The 18,584-nt window shown below is 48.9% G+C and overlaps 1 protein-coding gene across 1 annotated transcript; it reads right to left on the reverse strand.

Moving 5' to 3' along the window:
• LOC110435947 (fibrous sheath CABYR-binding protein-like) lies at positions 12,221–13,295 on the reverse strand. Its single transcript, XM_021462060.1, has 3 exons — positions 13,164–13,295; positions 12,738–13,088; positions 12,221–12,553 (listed from the first exon to the last, which is right to left on the reverse strand). The coding sequence occupies exons 1-3, from the start codon at positions 13,293–13,295 to the stop codon at positions 12,221–12,223; spliced, it is 816 nt and encodes a 271-aa protein (XP_021317735.1).

Raw genomic sequence — 18,584 nt, forward strand, 5'->3', positions numbered from 1 at the left:
CAAATCGGCTGGCACGCCTTAACGTTTCAATCGGGTATTAGCCCTTTGTGTTTGCAGATCTACTTTTTGCATCAACACAAGCGCATAGATATATACTAATTAGCACTTCACCAAGATCAACCCGGTTTTAATATCGAACTCAAAGGAACAGTAGGTGATTTATGACCTAACCTATAACTCTTAATCTAAGGGGTACAATCAATCTATAAAACAAGAAATAGCTAATCTACTCTGGTTCTAATAATCGGTAAACTTTATATAATATAGTCTTATTGGACAAGTAACCCGAATAGGAGAAGAAACAGAGTAATCTCCTACCTTGCACCTATAAGCCTATTCGTCCTATCAACGAGGAGTGGACTACAGAGGATTCAACATAGCTATAAAGTCACCTACATGAGCTACCACAGTCCGGCTGATCAGGGAACATTAACAAGCAACCATAGCCTAGACACCACGTCTATGCTACGAATCACTACTCCAACCTAGGAGCTACCCAAATTGAAGTATTCAATATAATATGAGTTGCAAACCAAAGAACGAATAAAAACAAGTCTACTATATCTCTCTAATCTCTATCTTGATTGCTAGCCTAAATCTAGTGGATCTCTATCTAATGCCATGACTCTTCATCTCTTGATCTAGCCCCCTCTAGGGGAGTCTAGCCTTCTATTTATAGCCCGGTGCGATGGATACGCACCGTTGGATCAAACCGACATAGCAAGTGGCCAAGATTTCTCCTCGGAGGTGGTGGAGGAAGACTCTAGAAGGGGGCGGCCAACCCTAACCCTAGGGGCTACCCGACGCAGGGGTGGGGCTGCCCAGCCCCACTTGGTGGCTGCTGGCCCCGCTGTTTCTTTGGGTGTCTTCTAGAGTATTCCTGATCCCTCTGGTGTCATTCTTCCATCGCGGATAAGTTCTGTGGTAGATTAGCACTTAAATCACTCTTTTTAGGCTTTTCTAGATACTTCCCTGAAAAATACACAAATCACCAAAACTCATGAAAATTGTCAGCGATAACCCTATTCTAGTAGATATTCATATATGGTGGAGAGATAATTACTAATAAATATTGTGGGTTAACAGGGGTCAACACGTACCATGCCCTACCGGCCTGTGCCTGGGCCATGCCGTGCGGGGCGGCCCAAATGCTCAACTTTACCTAGAGGCACACACGAGGTGGCTATGCTTGGCGTGCATGGGGTGGCTCCTTGAGGCACTCATCCTAGCATCTCGCGTAGGGGTGGCTCCCCTTGGCTCATGTGCAGTGGCTCCTGGAGGCGCTCATGGCAGCAGCTGTGTCCCCATCCAGTAGGCTCGATGGCGTGGCGAGCAGATCCATAGTGGTGGATGGATCAACACTGCAGTGGATGAGAATCAAGAGTGTGTGGCCCAGATTGAGGCCCTTGCATGATCAGATGTCCTAGTTGTAACACCTCGAATGTTTATCACCAATTAATCAGTGGGTTTTAGCTCAAATGTGGCAAGTTGAGTGGTAATGATCATGTCAAGGTCAATCTATGAAGATGAGCCTCCAACTTAACTTGGATAGTTTGCGACCTTGCTTAAATATAGGTTTTTTTCAAAATGTATGCTTAAGTAATGTTATGGATCCTTTTCCATGTGTCCCACACCCATTCCTATCTATGTTGACTACTAGAAAAGTTTGGTGAGATTTGGAATCAAAAAGTCATGTGAAATTATAAGTTATATCCTTGTTAGAATGGCTCTATTAAGAAAATAGAATCATGGGTCATCAACCAAACCTTGCAACCTTGCTCAAATGACTCTAATTGAGCTCTACTACAAAAGCTAGAACAGGTTCATGTTGAGAAAATGCCTAGAAAATGCCTCAATTGCTCTAAAAACCCTAATTCACGGTTTATCAAGTTGCTGCTTTGACTAAAGTGAAAGTTTGAGTTCTATACCAGTTTTGAAGTTTGACCTTAAATAGAAGTTTTATTTTAGTTTAAGTTGTACAAACTTTGTTTAATGACCTAAGTCTAGATCTATCTCTAAGCTTACCAAATATGGGTCACAAGATCGAATCTGTTGTAGTTTTCAATACTTAATTTTTTCTAAGTCTGGAATTCACCGATATGAGATTGGCATGCCACGTTCTCATATTTGTGTTAAGAAACTCAACTTGAACCCAACATAAAAGTTGGATTATATAGTATTGTTGACACAAAATGTGACGCACTATGCCTCACACACACCAAGCCAAAAAGCATGGCTTCAATCGGGTGCCCGGGTGCTTCGAAATCCGAAAACGTGCTAGTCAGTTTGACCTGCAACTAACAAGGGATAAAATTTATTAGATACAAAACTAGAACGTGTCGGGTGAGACTAGACAGTTCCATATATATGGCCCTAAAGCCAGTTACGACAACATACAACTATAAAAGCTATCTGCCAACAAGTTTGTAGATCATTCGGCTAAAATTAACGTAAGATATTGATTACCGAATGTACCTGAGTGGAAAATATGTTTAGATTAGTTATAACTAATTATAATTTAAAATGTAACCAAGCCCAGCAATCTAACCGAATTGGGATCCATGGAGAAGGAACATGCAAGCAAACACGATTAAATTGATCAAAAGATTATATCCGCCGCACGATAGTTAGCTTTATCTAATTTTAAACGTATTCGGTGTGCCTGAACCCACAACATGTGACAGCCTAGATTAGTTCAGTTTGGCTATTATAAGCATATGGTCTATTCATAATGATGGTATGAAAGCAAAACCATTAGTGCATAAATGGTTTTATAAAAATATGGAGCCAAACCTTACCGATCTAGATTGGGCAAAAGGGTGTGACAAATATATAAAGTATTTAACACATGATAACTTGATGAATCTATTAGATCTTGCCAAGTCTAATAGAGCCGATAACTATCTCACTTTGCTAAGCATATCAAGCAAATGCCTACCGCACAGTATCCACTCGTAATGAACAAAGAATAAGCGAAGATTTCTTGATTATCAAGCAAAAACCCGCCGCACAGTCATTGTGATAAGCAAGACTACTTGTATCAACATCTAAATCCACCGTATGATACTAGACATGATAGCAAGGTTGTCGGGACTTATGGATGTTGACGGGTCGATGGTTCATCTCGAAGAACTCGACGACACGACAAAGACTCAAAGTTGGCACGGGGCCAATTGAATTGATTTGGTTGTGAACGATTTTTACAATAACTAAGGGCTCATATTTCGTAACACGAATCCTACAAGACCACGACTAAATAATAAAGGAAACCTAAAAACGTGAAATCTTTAGTTTCAATCTTCCTCAAAACCTCCATTGCCTTAATTATCGTGATCTTCCCCTGTCAGATCGGTCTTCACTTGCCGTTTTTGCCACTTCCTAAACAAAACTACCTCTCCCCAAAATAACCGATTGTATGGGCGCTTGCAGAATCTTCAGGAATTAGCCGACCGCATAGATATTTGCCGAAATATTCAAAACACCTGCTTTTCCGTGAAACCACCATGCACTGGCCCACCTGTCATCTTCTTAAATGTGCCAAAATCCAGTATTAACACATGCCCCATCGATTTCGGGATAAAAGTTGTTTTATTCTGAAATTGACCACGAGCTTCTCCTTTCTCTGAGGTCAATACTGTTTAAGACTGAAGTCGCCGCTCGAAGATCTAGACTCCTAGCATAGTTCCAAATCCGCCTAAAATTTTTAATGGCGACCCAAAACAAAATTCTAGAGGTAAATTGCACTTCATCTTTATGCATTCGGCAATTCCCAAATGATTTAACTGCCTTTTCCTCTAACTGATTTACTCCCTGTGTGGGGGTATAAACCCCTATACCCTTACGGCTAGACTTGGGCCAGGTGGCTTGGCCCATTACGAGACAAGTCTGAGGCTTGATCCGACTACTTGGAGTTTCGCGCAAGGAAACAAGTCGTGAAGATCAAGCCGGAATCTAGTCGGTTAGAATAGGAATTGATATCGAACTATCTATGGCAATTGTAACCGACAAGGATTAGTTTCCAGATTTGTAACCCTGCCCTCCGGACTATATAAGGAGGTGCAAGGGACCCCCTTAGGACACATTATCTCTTAACACAATCCAATACAATCAGACGCAGGACGTAGGTATTACGCCCACTCGGCGGCCGAACCTGGATAAAAACCTTGTCCGTGTCTTGCGTCACCATCAAGTTCGTAGCTTGCGCACCATCTACCGATAAACTACTACCGTGGGTATACCCCAAGGTAGACTGCCGACCAGCTTTCATCGATAGTGGCGCGCCAGGTAGGGGGTGTGCGTACAGCTCTCTCGGCGAACAAGATGGTCATTGTTCCAGCTTCCGCGGCTGTGCTTGAAGGCCTCACGTTCACCGTCGGCCAAATCTGATCTGGGACGACAGCGGCATCGACTCCGATCACGCTGGCACCGAGCACTCGACCACCGCTCCCTCGTTATAGGGGAAAGAAGGTTGACAACTCGAATCTTTTCCAAGCCCTTGATTGCATCGATTTCAGGCTACTCAAAGCTTCCCAACTAGTGGATGGGATCTCGCGCCAACCTGATCAAGTCGCGTCGACGGACTCGACTCCCGCCGGCCAACTCGTGTCGTCACACACGAACGGCTGGGAACGTCTCTGACAATAACTTCCACCCCCACGGGGCGGTCCATTGAACTCAAGGCAGACCTACACCAAAGTCCTCCCTATGGGCTCAACAACTCGGCCGTTCACTACTCCCGGCACATCCAATCCCTTTTGAACAGGGCGGGGTGGTCGCCGAAACAGAGCAGTCAACCAGCTCGCCATCACGTCAACATGGTGTTGATCCATGTGCTGCCGAATGATCAGGTTTGAAGCACAAATTCCAGCACAGGGTCCTTCCCTACCGAGGTCATCAACTCCGAGGACGGAGATTACGACCTGGATTTACCACCGTATCCTCCGGGTTTTTCCCGCTTTCCGGTCTTTCCACCCCGATGGGGAGATCTTATCTTCAACGTCAGCAACGACGAACCGGTCATCGACGGAGAGACAGACGAGCAGAAGCAGCTCCGAGAACAGCGCAACGCCGATCGAGCTCTGTGACGCGCAGATGAGGAACGGCAACTCACGCCGCATAACCTCAGTGACGCTTTCGACATGGTCGGAGATCAGCGAGTCTACAAAACGCCAAGTGCTAACGTGGCTGTTGCTATGGCAAACCTAGACAGACTCCCTGATACTCCTGAGTGCCAGGGTGTCTGATCCAGTATACGCGCGCACCTGATCGCCGCAATGGGACACACAGCCACCTTACTCAAAAGGGTCCAAGCTATCTCTTACACAGAGGTCTCTTCCGACCAGACTCATCGCAGCCGGACTTCGCCACAACCCAGCGGGTGCCACCATAGCTGCTCCCCCAATAATCGCAGGAAAGATGTGGGGCGTGACAACCGTGGTCGGGACGCTGGTGGCTACCGCGAGCAGAATCGTGGGCGTGCTCAGGAAGTAAATTAGGACAGGGATCTACGATACTACATCCCTCCCAAGGACACCCGGGACCGCATCAACGGGCGCGCCACGGAAAGAGCGGTGCACAAAAACCTGCGGCGCATTGAGTACGATGCCACGCACGGTCCCCCCGGCCTGAGACAGTTTTCCTCACACCTTTGCCAGGTCGTGTGGCCCCGCAACTTCAAGCTCGAGAAACTCAAAAAATACGACGGCAAGGAGAACCCAGAGAACTACATCACTCTCTACGAGATTGCAGTCCGTTCAGCAGCAGGAGATGAGCATGTCATGGCCAACTACTTCCCAGTCGTCCTGGACCAGGCTGGTCATCAATGGCTCCTGGGCCTGCCCGAGGACTCTTTCGACTCCTGGGAAGAACTGCGCCAAGCGTTTATCGACAATTTCATTGCTACCTGCGAGTAGCCCGGGAACAAATATGACCTCGAGAGAATAAGAGACAGGAAAAACGAGCCTTTGCGTGATTACATCCGACGATTCTCGGATATGCGCCTTAAAATCCTGAAAATTTCTCACGACGAGGCCATATCCACCTTCATCAAAGGGCTACGCTTCCATAAAGCGCTAAGGAACAAGCTGCTGCGCAAAAGGCCGACCACGATGGCCGAGCTCCTCGCCACAGCAAAAAACTACGCCGACGCTGATGACGTAGAAAAGCTCATCCGAGAAGATGCGCGAGGACCCGACCACAGAGAGGGTTTTGACAACAGGAACCATCATCGCCCCGACAACCACGACCACAGAGAGGGTTGGGATAGGCGGCGTGACAATCGTGATGATTTCAGGGGCAAGCGCCCTCGCGGCCACGATCATGAGGTGAATACGGTCAAGTGCCCCATTGGGCGGCGGGACTACCAGGAAGATTACAACAAGACATTGAAGGGACCATGCCAACTCCACCCCAAGTCCAATCACACGATGGAAGAATGTCGTGTCCTCAAAAGCATCTACACACGGCGGGCTACTCAAGACGATCCTGCCAAGAACGACGGGAAACAGGACGGGCGCGGTCACGAAGACGAGGACGATGACCAGGATAGGGACCCACGACACCAGTATGTCAATCCCACCGATGTGGTCCACTCTATCTTCGGAGGCAAAGTTTCCATCAAGTCTAAGCGAGAGAGAAAGCTCCTCAAGAGAGCCTGCCTAAACGTGGACAGCATGGATGGTTTGATCGCCGATCCAAAATTTCCTCCCTAGTCGCACAGGGAGATTTCCTTCAGCAGGAAGGGTCAGTGGGCCGCCATCCCAGAGCCCGGACGCTTCCCTCTAATCCTAGATCCTTGCATCAACAGCGTTAGATTCGAGCGCGTGCTCGTCGACGGGGGAAGCTCCATTGACATCCTCTTTCGCAACAGTTTTCCTGCTCTCAAGACAACCCCGGCACAGCTAAAGCCCTACGACACCCAATTCTGGGAAGTCCTGCCAGGTCAAAGTTCAGTACCCCTCGGACAGATAACACTGCCTGTCCAGTTCGGAACGCCCGACCACTTTCGAACAGAGTTCGTCAACTTTGTGGTCGCCGACTTTGATGGAACCTACCATGCAATACTGGGCCGACCATCGCTGACAAAGTTCATGGCAGTTCCACACTACTCATACCTGGTCCTCAAAATGCCTACAGAGAAGGGCGTCCTAACTGTCAGAGGCAATGTCTACACCGCATACACTTGCGAGGAGGAAAGCTTCAAGATCACCGAAGCAATTGACCTCTCGATCCACATAGCAGAAACCGTAGCTCAAGCCACGCAGATTCCACCCGACCAGCTCCGACTACCCGAGCAAGAAACTCCGAGGAAAACTTCAAAGTCGAAAGAGCACAAGGAAGTACAGCTGGTCGACGGCAGCCCCGAGAAGACGGCTCTCATCGGGGCCAATCTGGACCCTAAATAGGAAGACGCGCTCGTCAGGTTTCTCAGGGACAACGTAAGCGTTTTCGCATGGAAACCCGCAGACATGCCCAGCGTCCCACGAAACCTGATCGAGCACTCCTTAAACATCTCGAAGACCGCAAGACCCATCAAGCAAAAGCTACGACGGTTCACTCGCAACAAAAAGGAGGCTATTAGGACAGAAATAACACGGCTTCTAGCAGCTGGATTCATTAAAGAAGTGTATCATCCCAATTGGCTTGCCTATCCAGTTCTTGTAAGGAAAAAGAATAATGAATGGAGAATGTGCGTTGATTACACCGATCTCAATAAGCACTGTCCTAAATATCCTTTTGGTATCCCTCGCATCGACGAGGTGGTCGACTCAACGGCCGGATGCGAACTTCTCTCCTTTCTAGATTGCTACTCTGGTTATCACCAGATCTCGCTAAAGGAAGACGACCAGATCAAAACATCTTTTATCACTCCTTTCGGCGCGTATTGCTACATGACCATGTCCTTCGGACTCAAAAACGCGGGAGCCACATACCAACGGGCTATTCAGCAATGCATCCACGACGAGATTCGTGACGACCTCGTCGAGGCTTATGTAGACAACGTCGTCGTCAAGACAAGGGACGCGAGCACTCTAATCAACAAACTAGACCGAACTTTCAAGGCACTAAATAAATACAAGTGGAAGCTTAACCCCAAAAAATGTATCTTCGGGGTCCCCTCCGGTCTACTGCTCGGCAACGTCGTCAGCCGCGACAGCATACGGCCGAATCCCTCAAAAGTAAAAGAAGTGCTCGATATGCAACCACCCAAGAACGTCAAGGATATTCAAAAGCTCACCGGATGTATGGCTGCTCTCAGCCGTTTTATCTCTAGACTGGGAGAAAAAGGCCTCCCCATCTTCAAGCTCCTAAAGGCGTCAGAAAAATTCTCCTGGACAGAGGAAGCCGACGCTACGTTCACCCAGCTCAAAACCTTTCTCACTTCGCCACCCGTTTTCACAGCGCCTCAACCCAACGAGGACCTGCTCCTTTACATAGCAGCAACCGACAGGGTTGTCTCCACGGCAATGGTGGTCGAGCGGGACGAGTCAGGCCACGTGTACAAGGTCCAGAGACCTGTTTATTTCATAAGCGAAGTCTTAAACGAGTCCAAGGCTAGGTACCCACAGATACAGAAGCTCATATACGCCATCTTAATAACGTCAAGGAAGCTAAAGCATTACTTCGATGGTCATCGGGTCCTGGTGACCACCAGTTTCCCTCTGGGGACATTTTGCGCAACAAGGACGCCAACGGCAGAATTGTAAAGTGGGCAATGGAATTATGCCCATTCTCCCTGGATTTCCAGAGCCGCACCACCGTCAAGTCTCAGGCCCTGGTTGATTTCATCGCAGAGTGGACGGATCTCAACGAGCCCTCCGTTTCTGGCATCCCCGACCACTGGTCGATGTTCTTCGACGGGTCCTTAAACATCAATGGCGCCGGCGCCGGGATACTCTTCGTGTCGCCTAACAAGGACAAACTACGCTACGTCCTTAGGATCCTCTTCCCGGCGTCAAACAACATCGCCGAATATGAAGCATGCCTACATGGCATACGACTGGCCATCGAACTGGGAGTCAAACGCCTATACGTCCACGGTGACTCTGCTCTAGTCATCAACCAGCTAAACAAGGAATGGGACACAACCCACGAGAAGATGGACCTCTATTGTAAAGAAATTCGCAAATGGGAATCCAATTTCTACGGCATAGAATACATCCACGTGGTCTGGGATAAGAACCAGGCAGTGGATGCGCTGTCAAAGTTAGGGTCATCTCGGGCCCAGATCCCGCAAGGCGTTTTCGTTCAGGACATCCACGCGCCAAGTGTAGGCACAGACCTGGTCGAAAAGCAACCTAAGGAGGCAATGCTCATAGACGACACCACTGCGACAACCAGTAGCCGTGACTGGCGCGCCCCTTTCATCAGGTATATATCGGATGGATCGGGCTTTCAGGATAAAACGGAGAACGAGCGCCTCATTCGATGATCCAAGAATTATATACTGGTGGATGGCAAACTTATGCGAAAGAACGCAAGTTCCAAAGTGCTGCTCAAATGCATATCCCAAGATGACGACATTAAGCTCTTATATGACATACACGCCGGGTCCTGCGGCAACCACGCGGCCTCCAGAACACTGGTCGGGAAAGCCTTCCGAGCAGGTTTCTACTGGCCAACTGCGGTCGCCGACGCCGAGAAACTAGTCCGACATTGTGAAGGATGCCAGTTCTTCGCCAAGAGGACTCACGTGCCTTCTCACAAGATTCAAACTATCCCGTCATCCTGGCCTTTCGCCTATTGGGGCCTGGACATGATCGGGCCGTTTAAGCCGGCCCCCGGAAACTTCAAGTTCGTCTTCGTGTTAATCGACAAATTCTCAAAGTGGATCGAGTACATGCCATTGGTCAAAGCAACCTCCGAGAAGGCTGTGGAATTCCTCAACCAAATCATACACAGATATGGGGTTCCCAACAGCATAATTACCGACCTAGGCACTCAGTTCACTGGCACTACATTTTGGGACTTCTGCGATGACAGGGGCATAGTCGTAAAGTACGTGTCAGTAGCTCACCCACAGGCCAACGGTCAAGTAGAGCACGCGAACGGAATGATTATCGATGCCCTAAAGAAAAGGTTGTACACCGAGAACGACAGAGCACCTGGACGATGGATGAAAGAGTTACCGGCTGTGGTCTGGGGTCTCCGAACATAGGCTAGTCGCAATACAGGCGTATCACCCTACTTCATGGTTTACGGCTCCGAGGCAGTGCTCCGATCCGACATAACCTTCGGATCTCCAAGAGTTGAAAATTTTGACCAGTCATCGGCTGACATCGCCAGGGAGTTGAAATCAACTGCATGGAGGAAAGGCGCCTAATCTCATGTCATCGAACAGCAAAGTATCTCGAAGCCATCAGGCGGTATCACAACAGAAACGTCAAAGACCGTTCCTTCGTGGTCGGTGATCTGGTACTCAAGTGGAAAATAAGCCAGGAAGGAACGCACAAGTTATCCACACCTTGGGAAGCACCCTTTGTGGTTGCCGAAGTCACACGCCCTACATCTTACAGACTGGCGTACCGAGACGGAACACGCCTGCCTAATTCTTGGCACATAGACAAACTGCGTCATTTCTGTCCATAAGTTCCAGCACCTTTTATTTGTAAGTTTCTTATAACTAGCAATAATAAAATTTTCTCTTTTTCGCTATATATTTTTTACACGCAGAGCTTTCGACAAGCACAACAATCTCTCTCTGAGACCAAGATCCTTAAAGATTATTAATCAAACACAGTGATACATCACTCAGACAACATTGCAGCGCTCAAAATCATGATCATACAAAGTTTACAATTCACACCCCTCTGGGCGGTTCCTAGTCTATCCCTACAGACTACTCTACATGCCTAATGCTCGGGCTGATCACCCGCACGGTCTTGCCGTCCAGTTGAAGGGGTCAGGGCCACCCGCGCCTGGATGGTCGAGACCGCAGGCGTCGACCGCCCATCTCCGGCATTCGACGCTCCCGACAACTCCATGGCCGATCTATCTGACCCGGGCTGGTCGGGGGGAGTTGCTGCCCCGCAGAGGTTGATGTCGCCGATCACTGTCGACGACAAGTCAAGCAGACCAACACGAAGGTCGTCTGCCTCCTGCGGACCAACCTCTTTGGGGTACCCCCTCTCCAGTCTGGACAGGTCGACCAGAGGATAGTGGGCGCGCACCATGCTGAGGACGTGCGCACCGGCGAACTCCCCGGCGTCCTTGACAAACTGCTGGAGCCATTCCCATGCCCGTTGCGCCATCTCGACCGGAGTCAACTTCAGGAGGTTGGGGCTGATCAAATCAAGAACCGGGGCCACTCCTTTCCAAATCTTGATGCAGTTGGCCTTCTAGGAGTCCTGGTCCTTGATCAGCTCGTCGAAGTGCTTCTTGGTATTCACCTTGAGCACTGTAAACCAAGCAGGAGGTTAGTACACAAACAAGAAATGGAACGTTGGGCAGTCAAAGGAAAATGGGATAGAACGATTCTCACCAGACAACTCCCGACTCTTGCTGCTCAGCTCCTCGCCAGCTCGGCGCCCGGTCTCCAGCGCCCCGGCAAGCTCCTGGTCGAGCCTCTCCTTTTCTTGTCGGAGGCATGCAACCTCCTCCTCCAAGTCTGCAAGAGCAATTTCTGGTCAACAAAAATGACTAAGTGGCTACATACAGCTGCTCGGAATAAATGACCGACCTCTCCTTTGCCGATCCTGGTCGGCCAATCACCGATTGAGGTCGAGCAGGCGCTCTTCCTGAGCACTCATCTCGGCCGTCTTCTCCCCGGCCTCCAACCGAAGCCGATCCACCTCCGCGGATAGGGCCTTGTTCTCGGCCACGATGCCCTCAATTTGGTCGAAGCACCTTTTCCGGTACTTCACCGTTTTCATTGCGCCCTACAAGAAGAATACATACTGAATCTAGGAACAACGCAGATAAACTTTGAGCAGCCCAAAAGACCACTTACCTTAACCTCATCCACAAGCCGCTTCACTGCGTGCTCCACCCTCGCGGCCTCCTCCGTCTCTGCGAGTTCTTCATGACCAATGATGTGGTCCCCGCGTTGGCGCCACACGTAAACGGGCTGGCGACCATCTTGGGGACGACCTTGGATCTCCTCCACTTCATCGTTGGAGGCCGTCTGGGTCTCCTCGCCCTCCGCACTACCCCCGGCCGTGGTCGCAGGCATCACTGGACCCTGATCTAGGCCAGGGGAGTCTACTGGTGAAGAGGCCCCTGCTCAGGGTGGGGTTGGGACCCTCCCTTCTTCAGCAGGCGGGGGAGTCGGAACTTTGTCCTCTTCCTCTGCAGCACTGCTCGGGGGAGGCGCCCTCGCAGCCTCTTCATCCCCTGCAGGGGTGTTCGCTTGGGTCTTCGCCGGAGCCGGTTGCTCCATGGCACTCTCAGCTACGGTCGTCGCCGCGGGCTGCTCCTCGGGCTGTTCCTGGGCGGTCTGCTGCGCGGTGTCCCCGACGACAGCCGCCGGCTCGGCTGTCCTCTGCCCAGCGACGTTGTCGGGATCAACGTCAGACGCCGCACTAGCAGATACATGGCATCTTACCAATGTCAAACGCTGCGGTAACAAACGCAAAAGCAATAGTAATGACAGGAAAAAATGTCAAGAAGAGATTTTTCTACTTACAGATCGGAGCGCCTATGCGTCGCCGTAAAGACCCTCCTCCTGGTCCTACCGGTCGCCACCGCCGCCTCTATCGCCCCAAGACGTGTCGGCTCGGTGTGAGGAGCAGGAGGGTCACCCGGTCGCCAGTGACCGGCGCAACATCCAGATGACTGCGCGGCCTCTGGACCAAGGAAGGCACGGCCTCCTCCTCCTCGTCGTCGTCATCAGTGATCCTAACGAGCCGACGACGCTTCAGCGCCTGGCTGCTCTCTGCTGGCAGCGCCTCCGCAGGGGACGGATCCGCCACCAGGGGCCTTTTCCCCGCCACTCTGTCCTCGGTGGTCGGGGCGGGACGGTTCTGCTCTTCCTCGCTGTTGGTGTATTGAGGACACCGAGCAGCGTCGTCCTCTGGCGGGTCCACTCCTGTGGGATTCTCCATACTTGGTGCCAGTGATATGTACACTGCGCACCGATCAACGTCTCCAATCTGCAGTAGAATGAAAGACAAGTCAACAACTAGGAGAACAAGTACTCGGAAAGTAAAATCAGTCAGTAACATTACCTTAGGAGCTGGTCGTCCCAGCTTGAAGGCGTGCATCCGATCACTGCTTCGAACGAAGTTGTCGTACGTAAAGTTGAATAACTCGTTCATCAGCTGCTGCACTTCTGCCTTCTCTACAACATTGGGACTCATTCTGGTCGGGTCATGGCTCCCCGCATAGTCGTATCCCGAGTGTACCCTCCTCTAGCAGGGCATCACCCGACGACAAATAAAGTTACCGACCACTCCTGGCCCGTCTAAGCGGGACCAGTCGATCAGTTTCATCAGGTCTTCCACCTGACCAGCGAACGCCGGGCAGTTTGTCCAGCTGACCCTCTTCTCGGGAATGTAGCCCATGTCACAGAACGTGGAGCTGCCTGGCTCTTACCTGACATAGAACCACTTCTTGTACCATTCGGTGAGAGAAGTATTCCATGGGCAGTTGAGATACCGGTTCTTCATCCCGTCACGCAGATTGAGGTATACTCCACCTGCAATCTTGGAGCCTCCAACTGCTCCTTTCTTCCTCAGACAAAAAAGGTAGCGAAAAAGGTCGAAGTGCGGCTCTATTCCAACATAGGCCTCGCACAGATGGATAAAGGTGGAGATAAGAAGAATGGAGTTCGGGTGCAGATTGCAGATCCCGATCTCATAGTAAAGAAGAAGACCCTGGAGAAAAGGGTGGATAGGAATCCCAAAGCCCCTCTTGAAAAAATCTTCAAAAACCATGATCTCACCGGCTCGAGGCTCGGGGTAGCTCTCCCCTTGCGGCACCCTCCAGCCGCCGAGCTCCTGGCTGTGAAGCAGCCCCATGCCGACGAGGTCGTTGAGGGACCTGGTGCTGCTCCGGGACTTCTTTCACTCTTTCGCCATCAGTTCGGCCCTTTTCTTCGAGTCACTCTTTGCCATTGAGGCTGTGGGAACGACTGTGAACTGGACGAACTGGCGGTGGCTGCAGAAGATAGGAATAGCAAGAAAAGAGGGCTTGAAGGCAAAGGCAGGGTAAAGATTACGGGCGTGGTGTTGAGTTTTTATAGGCAACGGCTCCACCTCTTCCACTTCCCGTATTCTTGGGAAGTGAGCGGGCCCAGCGGCGGATGCAGCGTTTCGGTTTTCAACAATTACCGGCAGTTAATGCGGTGGTTTTTCTGTCTAATTGATGGTTTCCTTTTCTCGAACCACGGAAAGAGCAGCTGCACAGTTACCCGGTGCACCTTTTCACGCAGCCGTCTGACAAATACGCCAGGATGCCTCGTCACATCACGCATTAATGTGGCAAGATGCTCTTTCCAAAAGAACAAGCAGAATTGGTGGAGGACTGTGTATGACGTTCCTGGGGACTGCACCGACCACCGAGCACTATAAGCTCGGGGACTGGTCGACCAGTCTACCAGTTTGGAGACCTGGGGACTGCACCGACCAATCTGAGCATTATAAGATCGGGGACTGGTCGACCAGTCTACTAGTTTGGAGACCTGGGGACTGCACCGACCAATCTGAGCATTATATGCTCGGGGACTGGTCGACCAGTTTACTAGTTTGAGAGTTTAGGGGTTGTACCGACCACATAGCGTTATATGCTCGGGGACTGGTAAATTCAATTTTTCAGACTTTGCTACAAGGCTCATACTTCGTCTTCCAGCAAGCTCGGGGACTACATCGGTACGATGCATCTGGCGACGCATCTTAGTTTTAGGATTCCTATGAAGACTTCTTTGACCTTGGTACGACGTGCCTACGTCACCTACTACCAGGCTCAGGGACTAAGTGGGCACACTTCACCTTGCGGTGAATTTTCTTGCTTTTTGACGGACTGTACTTTTTATAAAAGTAAAGTGGGCACACTTCATCGAGAAAAGAAATATTTTTTCTCGAGAGCACCATGCATTCTTCGAACAACCTGCTTCTTCGATGCCAATGTTGATCAACTATCTTTTGAGTTGGTCAAAATATCGTTGAAACTGTTTGGGCGACTTCCATGCAAATCAAAGATGTCAAGCCTTGCTGATCAAAGAAGCTCAAGGTGGCGTGTTACATCACAATACACGGTGCTCGGGGACTAGCTGTGGGGGTATAAACCCCCATACCCTTACGGCTAGACCTGGGCGAGGAGGCTTGGCCCATTACGAGACAAGTCTGAGGCTTGATCTGACTGCTTGGAGTTTCGCGCAAGGAAACAAGATGTGAAGATTAAGCCGGAATCTAGTCGGTTAGAATAGAAATTGGTATCGAACTATCTATGGCAATTGTAACCGACTAGGATTAGTTTCCAGATTTGTAACCCTGCCCTCCGAACTATATAAGGAGGGGCAAGGGACCCCCTTAGGACACATTATCTCTTAACACAATCCAATACAATCAGACACAGGACGTAGGTATTATGCCCACTCGGCAGCCGAACCTGGATAAAAACCTTGTCCGTGTCTTGTGTCACCATCAAGTTCGTAGCTTGCGCACCGTCTACCGATAAACTACTACCGTGGGTATACCCCAAGGTAGACTGCCGACCAGCTTTCGTCGACACCCTGATTTTATCATTCTTTGAAGGAATACAAGAATGAGATCTTAATCCCCTATGTCACCAATCCTAACTCCTATCTCCTTGGCCTAATGGGAGATTCTGACCCAATTTAGTTTATTGAGAAAGAAACTTTGAGAATCCCTTTCAAATCTAGAGTTACGCTGTCGAACTGATGGCTAAACACCTTCAAGAACTGGCCATTTCCTCCGATCATTGGATGGCGAAATTGGTACCAGAGGATGCAAGAGAAAAGCAGCAGTCACTAGGAAGCTCTGGACATTCAGCACTGCTTGGAGCTATCTTTGTCAGAAATGCCCAGAAATGACTCCCTTCTAATAGCAGCCGCTCACTTCTGTTTTAACACCATCAATGCTTTTGTCTTTGGCCATGGTATGATGACCCTTATTCTAGCCAATGTGTTTATGATGACTGGTCTGAATGTGACAAAACCAGTATACCCTTTTAAGTACAAGGGCAATAGTAGCCAAAAAGCTATCAAATCTGGAGTTGGATGGGCTAAATATATCCAAACTTACATGGCCCCATCTGGTACTGTTACTAACAAGGAATACAAGGCCTTCATGAACATGTGGCTATGCAGGTTTATTTTTTGTGGAAAATGCAATGAATCAACCCTGAATCACATAGTGATGGCCGAAGACTTAGCTGCAGGTACCTTGATCCCACTGGGCAAATATCTTCTGGGATCTGCCTATCATATGATGCATCAGATCACTGCCCATATGCATGAGGGAGTACAAATATCCTGTGTAAGTGGCCCCTAGTGGTTAGTCCAAATGTGGTTTCAACTATACATGCATTAGATAATTTCTGTGGATCTTCATAAATTAAGCTTCCCTTCAGTCAACTATACCGAAGGCAGCACAACAAAGACCAAAGCTTGTCAGACTTATGGAGAAGCAGCATCTTCCATCCATATTGACATAGGCATTAGCCATCTCTTCAAGCTGTTCTTCAAGGGCTTTGATAATGTGCTTTGGCTTCCTTACAGAGAGAATGAAGACTTAACCCTTCCTTGCAAGTTCAGTTATTAACTCGGCTATTTAGATATGGTGTCCACAGAAGTCTTCAATTCTTTCATCAAGCCTTGCATCCTGCCATCAGAATTTCATCATGGGAGATTAGTGCAGTCTACCTATAAATTTTATAATCCAAATGTAGTTGCCAGAAAACTAGGATATGGTCAGTTGCCTCCAAAAGCTCTTCTTCTCAACAATCATAAGATTCAGAGAGGTGATTAAGAATGGGATAGAAGCCAACAAAGTCTTTGAGCTCGGATGGACTTGTTGACGGTCCTTAAGTACCAAATTTAATTATCAAATAAACAAAGAAAAGGATCCAAATGCAACCAACACCCAGACTTAGGGTTTTATCTAATAGAATTCCACGAGTTTTGGTGTTTGTCTATTTCTGCAGGGGGTTATAAGGAAACATAGAGCAAAGGCCCACACGTCGGGTTTACATAGAGATATTTACATGTGCGGCAATTTTCTATCATCTAGAAGACTCTAGAAGCCACGAGAACGAACAGGAGGCCGAGCAGGGGCAGGGGCAGGGTGCCTGCCCTCCCCCCTTGGGCGCCCGCCCTGGCTCAGCAGCCAATCAGGCTGAGTCCCACGGATTATTCTCCACCGTCTTTGAGGATCAAGAAAAACCGTGCGATTAAGGTCGGTTTGATCCGACGGCCCACGTTCATTTGGAAGGGCTATATAAGCAAGCCCCCTGGCCCCTGGAGGAGACAACCCCTTCATCCCTATTCATTATTCATAGATAGAGCAAAAGCTAGGGTTTGGAGATGAGAGCTCTCCTCTCATCTCTAAACTAGAGTAGATCTAGATAGTAGCGAGATGGAGAGCGAGGGAGGATTGGAGGAGAGGCCGGCCTGTCGGTTCTTCCTCCAGTTGTACTTCGACATGATCAAGCTCTAATCAAGCTTGCTCATGGGATGACTCTGGTAATCTACTTCTATTTCATTATGCAGTTACTATCCATGTATGATCTGGTTCACAACTCTTTTGAGTACTTTTAATCTATAGGACCCTATAGGTTAGAGTTGTAGTATAGGTGTAAGCGTGGTGCTTAGACCTAGATTACTTGTGGATATCCCCTGTCTAGCCGGATCGTGTGGTAGGCCGCGTAGGTGACAGCTATGTTGGTCCTCTGTAGTCCACCTCCCGTTAGTAGGACTGGTAGGGTTTATCGGCCTATGGATAAGCATCCTTTGTGGTGTATTCTTATCATGTGGTTCGTCCCAGATATAGACATACCCCTTTGAAGTAGAGAAACCCTAGTTATCCTCTCTATTCTCCTACCATCGCCCATATACTAGATTGCTCTACTCTCTATTCCCATATTATCACCTGTTGTTATCTTACCTTTAATATTGTTCTTCTTCAATTCTACCATCTTTCCTATCTACACCTACCTATCTATCTAGGTTAAGTTAGAGCGTAGATTAGTTCTCCCGTTTCCCTGTGGATACGATAAAACCTTTAACCGGGTAAAATCTACAACGGTATCCGTGCACTTGCGGATTTATCTTTGTGCGTAAAAATACCATAGTACACTCTACTGCCATGCTGAGGAAGACAACCTAGTATTCAAGTGGTGTTAGCAAGTGTCAACAAGCTTTTTGGCGGCGTTGCTGGGGAGACGGTTGCTGAGTTGACTACGAACTAGCTTAATCATTTTCTAAAAAATAAAAAAAAATATTTTCCCTTTTATCCGTTGCCTTATCTCTACTATTCTTTCTTCTTATCTAATCCTTGATCTCTAGTCTATCATGAAGGCAAACATGTCTATCTATCAGTTTAATAGACCTACGGCACACATCTCGAACCACCAAAATCTTCAAAGCCTATCATGACATTTAGTTTTGAGATAAGCCCGGAATACATAGA

Source organism: Sorghum bicolor, chromosome 5 (genome assembly GCF_000003195.3).
Source record: "Sorghum bicolor cultivar BTx623 chromosome 5, Sorghum_bicolor_NCBIv3, whole genome shotgun sequence".
NCBI classification, from domain to species: domain Eukaryota; kingdom Viridiplantae; phylum Streptophyta; class Magnoliopsida; order Poales; family Poaceae; genus Sorghum; species Sorghum bicolor.